Source organism: Mus pahari, chromosome 14, assembly GCF_900095145.1.
Source record: "Mus pahari chromosome 14, PAHARI_EIJ_v1.1, whole genome shotgun sequence".
Taxonomy (NCBI): Eukaryota; Metazoa; Chordata; class Mammalia; order Rodentia; family Muridae; genus Mus; species Mus pahari.
Genome location: NC_034603.1, coordinates 39,140,170 through 39,153,339, shown reverse-complemented (window position 1 = coordinate 39,153,339; position 13,170 = coordinate 39,140,170). Strand labels below are relative to the sequence as shown.

At 43.1% G+C, this 13,170-nt stretch overlaps 1 protein-coding gene across 1 annotated transcript in view; it reads left to right on the top strand.

Annotated features, from left to right (window-relative positions):
• Positions 1 to 516: 516 nt before the first annotated feature.
• Positions 517 to 13,170, top strand: part of LOC110331808 (NACHT, LRR and PYD domains-containing protein 1a-like) — a 76,663-nt gene continuing 64,009 nt past the window's right edge. The window contains 4 exon segments of the mRNA XM_029546119.1: positions 517 to 591; positions 796 to 1,045; positions 1,048 to 1,458; positions 1,461 to 2,421. Coding sequence (XP_029401979.1) covers positions 517 to 591; positions 796 to 1,045; positions 1,048 to 1,458; positions 1,461 to 2,421 — 1,697 coding nt within the window.

Sequence of the window (13,170 nt, the reverse complement as noted above, 5' to 3'; positions counted from 1 at the left end):
GTTTCTGTGGGGACAAAAAACATCCAAACAGGAACCACAAACAAGGCTTGTTTTAACAAAGATATCTAGAATGCAGTACAAAATAGACCCAGGATTACCAGGCATGGGGGCAGGGGACCAAGTCTATGTCTTGAAATTTGAACTCTCAGGACTTGCAGAATGATGATGTCAGGACTGCAATGGTGGGTTCAATCAGATCTGTTAGGTGCAGACATCTGCTCCATCGTCTGTAATCGCTCCAACTACTCTATGACCAACAACAGGGAGAGACTACAGGTTCCAAATTATAGATGGGAAAGCTGATTGGATCATCTAATAGGCTGAAAGAAGATAGAATTGTGTCTGTGAACTCACCCTTTACTCTCAGCCTCAAGAACAGGTCTGGCACAGGGTAATAAATTGATAAATATCTGAAGTGTGAATGAATGTCACACAGCATTCATTATAAGTCACAAGAACAGTTGAACTAGAATCTTCTACTTTAAAACTCACATTTTCTGCACTGCATTGTTCAGAATGTACCAATGCCTGGATGCTGTAAAGCTTACACAGATGCCTAACTTGATTCAGATGTTGAAGGATCGAAGAAAGGTAAGAAGAAAGGAAGGTAGAGTAGAAGGAAGGAAGGAAGGAAGGAAGGAAGGAAGGAAGGAAGGAAGGAAGGAAGGAAGGAAGGAAGGAAGGAAGGAAAGAAGGAAGGAAGGAAAGTAAAAAGGAAGGAAAGAAAGGAAAGAATGACTGAACATAGAACTCTAATATGAACATATCTGCTTAATCTTTCTCACTTATATTCAGGGACCATTCCAGAAATATATGAGAAACAAGGAGAGACTATTTGCCCACATATTCCTTGAAAGAAACATATTTTTTCAAAAATGTCACAAATTGTACCCAAGAGGCTCAGAGAACTTGTTCAGGAAAAGCTGGCATCCATGTGCACCAGAAACAGGAGGACATATGATTGAGATCTAAGACTTATTTCGCCCCAACTTAGATACCCAGAAAGAGACTCAGTTGGTCATAAAAGAGGGAGCTGTTGGGATTGGGAATCAACACTGGCCAGGTTGGTGAAGAGAGCCTAGAGTGAAGGCCAGCTTTACAGGGATCCCTTCCAACATGTCTTCTTCAGCTTCAGAGAGCTGGCCCAGAGCAAGCAGCTGAGTCTGGCTGAGCTCATAGCACAAGGCCAGGAAGTGCCCACAGCTCCCATAAATCAGATCCTGCCTCATGCCGAGTATTTGCTCTTCATCCTGGATGGCATAGATGACCCAGCATGGGACTTGGAGGAGCGGAATCCTGAGCTATGTCTGTACTGGAACCAGACACAGCCTGTGCACACTCTGCTGGGCAGTTTGCTGGGGAAATCCGTCCTTCCTGGGGCTGCTTTGCTACTCACAGCTTGGATCACAGCTCTACAGAAGCTTATTCCTTCATTGGGGCAGCCACGCTGGATAGAAGTCCTGGGTTCTCTGAGTTTGAACAGAAAAACTATTTCTACAAATAATTTGCAGAAGGAGGAGCTGCAATTACATCATTTAGTTTAGTTCAGTCAAACCCAGTGCTCCTGATGCTGTGTGAGGTTCCCTGGGTGTGCTGGTTGGTCTGCACTTGCCTGAAAAAGCAGAAGGAGCAGGGTGGAGACCTTTCACTGACCTCACAGTCCACCACAGCCCTCTGCCTGAAATACCTTTCCCTGACAATCCCAGGTCAGCACATAAGGACCCAACTCAGAGCCCTCTGTTCATTGGCTGCTGAGGGGATCTGCCAAAGAAGGACCCTGTTCAGTGAGAGCGACCTCTGTAAGCAAGGGTTAGCAGAGGATGCCATTGACACTTTCCTGGAGACCAGTGTCCTTCAAAAGCAGCCCAGCTCTCTGAGCTACAGCTTTGCCCATTTGTGTCTCTAGGAGTTCTTGACAGTGATGTCCTACATCTTGGAGAATAGGAAGAAAAAATATGGTGATATGGGAAATGACAAAATTTTGGAAACACTGATAGAAGCTTATGGAATTCATACCCCGTGTGAGGCACCCATTGGTCTTTTGAATAAACAGGGAATGAGAGAAATGGAAAAGATCGATGCCTGCAAGCTGCCTTGGAAGACAAAGTTGAAGCTGCTATGGAGCATCCTAGGGAACCCACCCTATCAACTACATCATCTGGGTTTGCTCCACTGTCTGTATGAGAATCAGGAAGAGGTGTTCCTGATACTGGTGATGCATGATTTTCACTTAACAATACCTGGCCCAAACCACATGGAAGCCACAGTGTTCCAGACAAACACGAATCTCCTGGTGGTACAGACAGACATGGAGCTCATGGGGGTCACTTTCTGCATTCAGTTCTGCTATCATGTGAGGAGCCTTCAACCGAAAAGTGGTGGGCAGCAGGAACATGAGCCGACAGCCCCCAGGATGGTTCTGTGAGTATGGAGACACAACGCACTCTCCAGTTTCCCTGTAGATCCCGTAAGCCCACTCGATCTGAGCACCAGCAGCACTCTTAGATGGTTCCAGGGCAGTGGGGGTATAGTCCATCAGTGACATCTAACTGCTGAATCTGACCACCTTTCTTTATTCACCTCTGTGTGCTTGGTAATGGGACAGGGCTATGAACTTGTCTTTTCCTAAGCCTTGGCAAGGAACACCCAGTTTCTCTGATTCATATCATCTTGACCTTTCACAAGATTCCAGCAGCCAGTTTCTGATCCTCCCTCTTAACATGCTTTCTCTCTGATAAACAGCTCATTCTTTCAGTCACCATCCCCATTCCCATGACAGTAACCTTGGCCTTGAGATCTTTCACCATCACCTAAGAATGCGTAGGTATGAGAGTCCCTATGGTTTCACTGCTCAGATGATATCTACATGTGTCAATAAAGGCAGCCTGGCCCTGGCACTCACCTGAAAGGCTCCCTAATTCTCTGCCAAACCCAGCAGCAAGGTAGACTTTTTCCATGGTTTACTACCACTGTGCAGTACAGCTCATTTCTTATCAGTATGTGCTTCCTTCCCTCAACATGATTTACTCCATAAATATTCATTAAGCACTTATTTTATACAATTACCTACTAATCAATCACATGAGTAGAAATACAATTGCTGTCCAAGGACTACAGATGCTGGGAGAGAAGACAGCCAACTATTCCAATTTTAAAGGGATTGACTCTGGCAATAATCAGGCACATACCAGGAATCAGGAAAAGGAGCATTTACTTAAGTGGAGAGATTCTCAGGGCTAGTAATATTTTATTTAAGTCTTTAAGTTTTTAACATGTCGAAACTTTGTCTCATAATAATCTGAGCTGCATGAGCTGGGAATCTTCTCTTTCTTCTATTCCTATTATTCTTAGGTATGCTGGTTTCATAGCATCCTAAATTTCCTGGATGTTTTGTGACAGAAACTTTTTGATGTAACATTTTCTCTGACTGATGTGTTGATTTGTTTTATAGTATCTTCTACACCTGAGATTCTCTCTTCTATCTCTTATATTCTGTTGGTGGTGCTTGCATCTGTAGTTTCTGTTCTCTTACCTAGGTTTTTCCATCTCCAGAATTTCCTCAGTTTGGGTTCTTTATTGATTCTATTTCCATTTTCAGGTCTTGAACAGTTTTATTCATTTTCTTCACCTGTTTGATTGTACTTTCCTGTATTTTTAAGAGATTTATAAATTCCCCCTTTATAGGCCTCTATCATCTTCCTAAGATTGGATTAAGGGTCATGTTCTTGTACTTCAACTGGGTTAGGGTGTCCAGGATTTGCTATAATCGGATAGATGGGCTCTGTTAGTGTCATATTAACCTGGCTCTTATTGGTTGCATTCTTAAACTGGCCTTTAGCCCTCTGAGTTTTGTTGTTCATATAGGCTTAGGTGCTGGTTTCTGAGTTTGTCTTGATTGGGATGGTGTTTTTATACTATTTTTCCCCTTGATTTCTTTTTCCTCTCTGTCTTCTAGATTGAGTGGTCTGGAGTTCTGGTGACTAGAGAGAATTCGGGTCCAATAGGCTGACTCTGCAGGAGTTTCTGTGCCCTGTGTGGTCTCTGCAGCTTTGTATGTTAACCTTGCCTCTGGGGTACCTAGTACTAGTGTGTCCTGAGGTCCTTGGTGTCACCAGTAACCTATGGAAAAACAGAGCTGTGAGCCAGAAAAACAGAGTCTGGAATGGAGTACAGTTTAAAGGTCTTGGGTGTGTTTTAAGGAGACTTGGCATGCAAGGGATTTAAGTGGGGTCTTACCTGGTTATCTCTGCAGGGTTCTAGGAATGTAGACAGACTTGTTGGCCTGGAAATGGAGTGCAGATGACAGGGTGAAGCTTACCACCGTTGAGTGTGTTTTATGGGGATTTGGCTGGCAGGGCATTTGGGAAGATGGACCTGACTGCAGGCATCTGGGAATGCCGGTAGACTTGTGGACCAGAAAATGAAGCACGGGGAAAGAGTCAAAGCTTTGAAATCTAAAAGCCTGTTCCCAGTGATATACTTTCTGCCACAAAGACCACACCTCCTAAGCCTCCCTTAGGATCACCATGACACATTTAAAAGTCCATGACTCTGGGTGACATCTCTCAGAACACTACATCTAGCAAGCACATGACCCTACCTTTGTTCCACAGCAGAAAGGCAAAATTATGTTACATCCTTTAATCTTTTCTCTATATACATTTCTATGGGAAAACTGAGCCACATTTTATCTGTTATCATATATTCACATCTGTTTTCTTAATGAATCAAGGCTGCTTCTCCTGTAACTAAATGTCTAGTACAGTATCATTCTTAATGAAAATACCTTATGAAAATACCTACACAGAATAACTTGACCAATTGGATCATTTTCCTATTGATGGCCCTTTTAGGCTGTTTCCAAGAAGCTATGGTTATAAAAAGTCTTGAAGAGCTTAAGACCAATGTTGTGAGTAGATGACTTATGTGGAGATTCAGAAGAATTCTGAGGATGTACAAAGTCAGAGGCCAGGTAAGGAACCAGGAACACCAGCTCGCTTGAAAAACACACTGCCCTTAGGACTCTGAAGACAACCCCATCAGAGCGTGAAAGGCTTCAGGTGCTAGTAAGAAAATAAAGTTGAGGGATGTTCTTTACTGAACTACTCTGCAGTACAGAGTCTTTGTAAGGCCCTGAGATACCCTGACTGCCAACTAAAGACCTTGTGGTGAGTCTGGCCTGGGCTCTCCCCTAAATCAGGGGTAGATGGGAGGAGACTAAAGGCACAGGATGTCTAAGATGGGCTTGGTATTTATCAAGTATTCACTGAACTCCCATTACCACACTCACAACAGATGCCAGATTTGTTAACATAAACAAATGGGATTCTCTTCTTTGGAACCATGAGAGACTGCATTCATCAAGAAATCCCTCCAGTTGATAACACTGGTCTCAAGAGGACTTTAGTGGAGCACACTCCCTGAGGACATAGGTAAAGCAGAAGTGAAGACTACAGAGGCATAGGGAAGCCTGAGGGGAGAAAACTCCAGGTCCAAGGAATGGCATCTCCCCATTTCCTGCTACCCTCTGCCCTCATAAGAAGCCTTCCATTCTGTTTCTATGGACTCTGTCTTTATTAAGATTTCACATAACAAGTGAGATAATACTCTTTTTTTTCTGGTAAATTTCACATCACGTGGCTCAGGAAATATACCAGTGAACTGTCCTGGGCCCCTTGGAATACTTCCTGTGATAAGTAAGCCCTAAGATTCATTTCTGGACAGAAGGAGAGGAAGGGATATTGGTGGGTTTCCAGATAACAGGGCATAGAAAAGAAAAGGGACAGAATTTTTTTTCTTGCATTTCTGGATATAAGGAAGGGCAAGGGAAGTGAATCTGCATCTAGAGAAGTCCTTCTTGTTCTTCCATCTGACTTTGCAACAGGGAAAGCTGAGAGTAAGGAGTTAATCTGGCTTTTGTGGCAATCCAGTCAGGGCACAGGAATCTATACCTATGGTGATGGTATTGACTCCTTCATGAAGGCAGAGCCCTCCTGATCTCATTGTGTCTGACTCTTCACTCTATGAGCACCATGGCATTGTATTGGAAATTAACTTTCAAATGTGTGGATATTGGGGAACACATTCATATAATGCAAAGGAGAGGTTAAGATTATCCTGGTTCTGGCACCATGGATGCATAGGAGGAAGGGGGCCTTTAAACATTTATGGCTCAGAGAAGAAGCATCAGATAGAGTTCAAATTTAGATGAGCTTGATTTTATGCGTTGATATCATGTGCACAGTCCTAGCTTATCCTGCCATGAGTGAAAGAATATGTCTATGTGTAGAATGCCACACATGATGGTCCCCACTGAAAACATGGATGGAGAGGAGAGCCTGACCTCATACAAGCAGCAGAGTTAACAGTCAGGTATGTGAAGGGATCAGACACAAAGCATATGAGTATAGGTTGCAAGAGGATCTGTAGGAGGAAATCATCATTTCCTTTTCTTTTTGGAATTTTTTTCAGATTTTACACACAAGTACTATACTGACATCTTATCTGCCCCTCCATCTAGGCACTCCTAATGCTCCTGTGTTCCATCCACAAGCTCTCACATTCCTGATGTATTCTTTAGTATTATTGTTGTTAAATATATGTGTGTTTACATGTGTGTATGCACATGTATAAATAAATACAACCTGACGAGTCCATTTTCTGTTGGACATGTATACACATACAGGTTGGACAACCTATTAGGGAGCACTTGCCTGGGGAAGTCTGATGTTGTCTCTCTCCTAACAGATATTAACTGCCTATATCTCTTCACTTAGGCACAGGGCATTACAAGATTTTACTCATCCACAATAGCGTATCAACTAGGGTTTTCATTTGATAGATCTTGTTGAGACAGTAATATTGGTGAGATTTCATGGGTTCCATGTGATACTCAGAATACATTGTCAGCAATAAATGTCTTGGAAGTGTTTGTCACTTCTGTCCTTCTTTCTCTGACATGAAACAGTGCAAGCCATGAAAACAGCCCCACACCTCGCAACACCTTCCACACCTAGAACCAAAACAATACTGCTTCCTTTTTTCACAGACTTGAAGAGACCGCTACCCCTCTCTCAAGTCTGTGGCTTCTATAAAGTTCTGAACCAGGTCTCCCTTTCTCATTCTGATCTGCTACGGCCTAGGACTCACCTCTCTATCCTCTATCCCTGCTCATGGACTCACCTCTCTATCCTCTATCCCTGCTCATGCATGTGTGTGTGTGTGTGTGTGTGTGTGTGTGTGTGTGTGTGTGTGTGTGTGTGTGTGTGTGTGTGTGAAAAACAAGGAGGTAGCTGAAGGAACAGAGATACAGACTGCAGGTGCACTTCCTACTATGGCCAAGGCTGACTAAACAAGAAGAGAATTCAGCCATGGGGCATTTCTGGAGAAGGCAGGGGACATGTGCATGAACAACAGAAAGTGACCACTGCCTGGCCTCTTCCACAGGAGTGGTATTTATAACTTGTACTACTAAGGAGCTTCCATCCATCTTCTTCTACCTCTCCAGGAGACAAGACCATGGAACCTCAGGGAACTGAAGATGACTTCTGGGGCATTGCAGGACCTGTGGCTACTGAGGTGGTTGACAGAGAGAGGAACCTGTACTGGTGAGGAAGCTCTGACAAAGGCTGGCTTTCCCCAGTCCACTTTCGATAAGAGATGCCCACAGGTAGCATCTCTGCACTTATCTGTACTTATCTTTGTACTTATCTGTACAGTGTCTTCTCATCTTCTTGCCAATGCAGGAGGCTAAGCCAGAACTGGGATAAGAAGTTTGGCTTGTTATAAAAAATAGGGGTCTTTTTCTTTGAACTTTTAAGATATTTACAAAACAGGAAAGCACAGGAACTTCCATGAACAACTACTCAGATCCATCAACCATTTTGCAAATTTGTTTTGAGTACTCTCAATCTTTCTTTGTCAACACCGTCACAGTATTGTATGCCCAAGACACCATGTGATTTCACCCACAATAATTTCACTATACACCCCCATGATTAAGATAGGACTGCATCTTCCACAACCAGCACACTCTTACCTCATCCACTGTGCTGACCTGAATTCTTTATTTCATCTAAACAGTCTGTGCTCAGCTTTGCTCATTATCTGAAACATGGTCTAGCTGGTGATTGTTTTATTTGTGGTGTACTTAACATCCCTCCCCTCATTACATTCTGGTTCTCCTGTCCTTAGATTCACCTTAAATCTCTATACTTTCTGTACTACTTTTTCACTAAACTCCATTGTGGGTCAAGGACTCCCTGAAGATGAGAGCATGGGGATGTGTACGGCAGCCCTGTCCTCTGAGAATTATATTCTTACAAATAATGGCTGACTAAATACACGACTATGGTGTTTTCCACAACCTGTTACCCAACTCCAACACTGTCACAGCTGGAGAAACTGTCACTTTCAATTTCCACATGTCCACCTACCTGTCAACAAGCAGGGAGCTTGGAACATTAATGAAGATCTTGGTAAAGCATTGTTTCAAAGCCAAGAATTTATCACTAATATCAGCAGATAGACTTCCATTGAGAAATATACTCTTTAAAAATATAAATACTAAAAACCAATAAAGTGCCTCACTAGTAGAGCCTTAGTCTAGTGTGCACAAGCACTAGGTTTATCCTCCAACCCCCCCCACACCTATTTCATCACCCTCATCACCATGACAGGAAGAGCTGAATACTCCCTTCATGTGCTACATGGAGGTTTGCATTAAGTCACTCAGTATCCACAGTTCTCTAAGATGAAGTAACTAATCAGCAATCTACATAGACAACAGAGGAACAAAACACAGAGCCAGCTGCCCGAAGCCTGACCTGAGCTCTGCACTGGGTCTGCACACAAGATATGAGTAGTACTGGTTTGAACTGGTATCTGCTTCTCCCTCTTCTAGAGTTTAATTGCCCTTTGCTGGTTCCTACCACTGTCCCATTACAGGACTCTACTTTGTGGGGAAAAGGACAGTGATAATCAAGATTGAAAATTGTGTCTGGAGCCAATTCCTGGACAAAACTTTCATGAAGCATAGTCAAATAGTTGTTGGACCTCTGTTTGACATCAAGGCTTTGCAAGGAGCTGTGATTGCCAGGTACCTCCCTCATTTTGTGTCTCTCCAAGGTAACCAAGGGAAGATTAAGGAGGAGGATAATGGAGGTAAAAATGAGTGGACATCAGAGGTCATATAGGAACTGTAGGATGGTGGGTGATAAATACGTGTTTCAAGGTTCTTTAATGAGTCAGAGATGTTTACAGAGGTGAACAATGAGATGTTTGGTCATCCCTTCTTGTCTGATGTATTTTCTTTGAAGCACATGTCTCTCAGCCTCATGACTTTATTTCTGTTTTACCAGAAGGAATCCCTAATTAGACACTGATGTCCTCAGTGGCAATATTAACTGGAGATTATCAAGTACTCTCTACAAACTATGTCCCTCAAGTTGTACNATTCCTACTTAGTTGTAAGGGTAGCCTGAGACTTGGAAGACCAGGAACCATTCAACTCTCAGGGGAGACGGTATCCCAGTGAAAGAGTATCCTGAGACATGGGAACCTGGGAACCACACAGCTCTGAGAGGAAGCGTCCTCAGCAGAGGCATTTCAGCTCCAAGTGAAGGGTCTCCCCAGATGAGCTGAGGAACTCAAGAGCCTCAATTCTGCTCCTTCTCTTCACTTCTTCTCTTCTTGTCTTCATTGCTTCTTGTCTTCTTGACTTCTTCCAAACAGAGAATCACACCAGGTAGAAAATCCCATGAAAACATTTATTGGAGGGGCCAAGTTCTGGAGGGAGACAAATTCAGGGATGGCTGCCTTCTGCTCCCAAGAGAGGACAGCAAGAAATTGGACTACTGACAGGGCTTATATAGGATTTCTGAGGGTGTGGAACATTTTAGGGCAGAGATTTCCATATTGAGGGATTGATGTGATTTCTAGTCCTGAGCTTGGGTATCTCAAGGATATATGGGTTTTCCTGTTCAAGGATTGGTGGAGTTTTATGCTCAGAGTTTGGTGGGGATTTGTGGGAAGGAAGCTCAGGGATTGGTGGGTTTTCCTGCCCAGGAATTGGTAACATTTCTTTTCACTTCCTTTTCCCTTCACTGGACTCATGGGTTAACTTGGGAAGTCATTCCCAGGTTCAGCTGACTTTTACTAAGGAACCATCTCTGTGGGGATTCTGGGGAGGCTGGAGAGGAGGTGCTGTGGACAGCTCCTATGGGACAGATCATTCAGTGGAGTTTCACTAAGGCTGTAAATAGAGGCATGAGAGGAGGTGTAGCTACAGTGGACAGCTCCTCAGGGCAGCATCTACTCTGAGGTATCATGGTGCGGTATTTTTGACAGGAGCTGCCATTTTAACAGCTCCTGTGAGCCATTTTACTGCAGTAGCCATAGCCTGGGGTGGGGAGGAAGGGCCTGCCACTATTTTGAAAAGATTTTTTGCAAAGGGAATCTTTCAAACTATAAGGATCATTTGTTACTCAGGGTCAACCAACACTGTAAGTCATTACAATCCTATAGGCAGGGAGAAAATGATGTCACCACATTCCATTTGAGAACTTGAACCACAAAACAATAGTATTCTAAGAATAGAGAGGGCTCATGAAGTGTTCCAACCACAATGATCTCCAAAGATTACATCAGAAAATGATGTGATAAATAGAAGGTTCCCAGTAAATGATCTCATTTAAAAAGCCATTACTACAGTCTGTGATCCCAACACTCTGGAAGCTGAGGCAGAAGAAATTATAATTCAAGAGCATTCTAGACCACACAGCCTGACTCTACCAACAAAAGCAATAATAACAAGAAAACCAGGAGTAATACCAGTGGCTGGTGAGGTTTAATTCCTTTCCTGCTTTAAAGAGCACAACAATAGGATAACCATAGACACCAGTAGAATCCAACTCACAGCAAAAGGAAGAAGGTGTTTGTTCATAGTATGAAAATGATGAGTAGCATGTGGCAAGGATGTAGGGATGAAACAACACACACACATATGCATGTACATATGCACATGTGCCAATAGCCACCTGAAAGACTTGGGAGAACTAGTCCTAGGATCTTCACAGTGGGCAAGCTGGCTCTGCCCCTGACTAGCCACAGCACTTGGGAGAACCATCCCTGCAGCTTGCATGGGCAGCACAGTAGTGCTGTCCCTGGTCAAAGGGGAGTGGGTGAGCCGGCCCTGAGTACACAATGAGGGGAGAGCTGACACTACTAAATATCTCCATCAAGTAGCATAGGCCAGCAGAAGAAGAAATGAACTCTGCCCTCTTATACCTAACCACCTGAGGCAGTCCAGAAATCTGACTTAAGGGGTCAAGAGAATGGGCCCATTAGCAGGGATGACATCAAGTTGACAAGTGACACTCATCTTCACAGTTCTAACCATTGTCAACTTCATATCCAAGCACATCACTTTAAATCATGACTATCTAATCTCTGTTTCTAAATTTTCAATTTCATCATGAAAAATACAACCTTCTTTCAAAGGTCCCATTAGACCTTAATAATTCCAAGAGTTTAAAATCTGCATCTGAACAGAGAAGGAAGGCAATGTCTTAACAATGAGCTCCTAGAAATAATGATGAAAAAAAACAAGTTACATACTTCCAACATACAATGGCACAGAATAACCACTGACATCCCAACATGGAAGAATCAGATCATAGCAAGGGATGCTCAGACCACAGCAAAACAAACTCCATCATCACAAGTTCTGCACCTTTGTGTCTAGCCTTGGAATTTGTAGTATCATTCATTGTACTACAAAGGACTTAGACAGATCCACCTCTCCAGGTCTACAAATGAAATACACATAGCTTCTCACTTAAGCCGTGTCTCTACTACTTTTCTAAAACTTTATTTAGCAGAAAAAGAATGGTTCTGGCTTCTCCAACAACCTAGTCTTTACATTCCCTCTTAGTCTCTACTTTCAAAGGTTCATAGAATAACCTACCAGGACTTACTCAAAGATCGTTGACTCAGACACACTGCCTGGTCTCAGCTGCTATCTGAAGCTGTGCATCCTGACTCCATGAATCCATTGTCAAGTTCTGCTGACTCCTTTGAAATGTGGCCATGCTGATAGCTGTATGATGTGATGACCATAGGGAAATGATTACTTGAGTTTTTTGGAACAGAAAAAAAAATCAATTAAGGCTTTCTGCCTTTAAATGAATTTGGTTCTTCACAAGATGAAGCCTATAGAGTGAGATTTTTGCCCTCAAGACACCTTTCCTATTACCACAGTACAATACTGTTTTCCTTTCAATGTTGACAATCTCTTTAACAATTATAGCTGGTTTTGAAGAATCATTCAAAATATTTATTGTCAAGAAACTTCTCCTACCAAATTACTCACTTATATTTAAATTCATCTTCAAATTCAGGGCATTAACAAAATGAATCTATATTCTTGAACAAACTGTAGCATAAATAGATTTTTTCCATTTAAATTTCCCAAGGAAAAACGTTCTACTCTATGGAACGTCATGATCTTGCCTCCACTGCCTCTCTGGGTGTTCTTGTCTTTCTTGCATGTCACCAGAAGCCCTGCTCTCAGGATAGATTATTTCCAGTTCTAAGTATCAAATTCTTCAATATTCTATCTACAAACAGTTCCAAAGTCCTAAGAAGCACATGGTCTGACTTTTTTTATAGCAACAACCCAACTCCTGATATCAATTCTCTGTCCAGGTTACTTTACTTGTGATGAGAAAAAAAAAAAACCTGACCAAAGAATCTCAGGAGAGCCAATCCAATTGTGCACAGGACCTGAGATGGCACTAGGGAAGCAGAGAACTGGTCTGACCAGGGGCACAAATCCCTTCCGGTCTGCAACAGCACCAGGTCACCTAGGGCACGAATTCAGCGGACACCCCCACAGTCCCTAGTGGACTGCCCAAGCAATCTTAGGATCACTGGTGAGTGGAACACAACAGCTGCTCCAATCCAATAGTGACAGACCTGTGAAAGCAGGAACAAGGACACCAGAGCCTTTCCTGACCAGAGGCTCAGGTTCCTTTTACTCAGTTCAGGTTTACCTTGGTTTCAAACAGACGAGACAACTCCATGGTCCTCAAAGGAGACTCCACTTCCACGCACTGTAACATGCCCAGGATCTTAGGACAACAAGATCCCAGGATAACAGGAGCTGGGTCA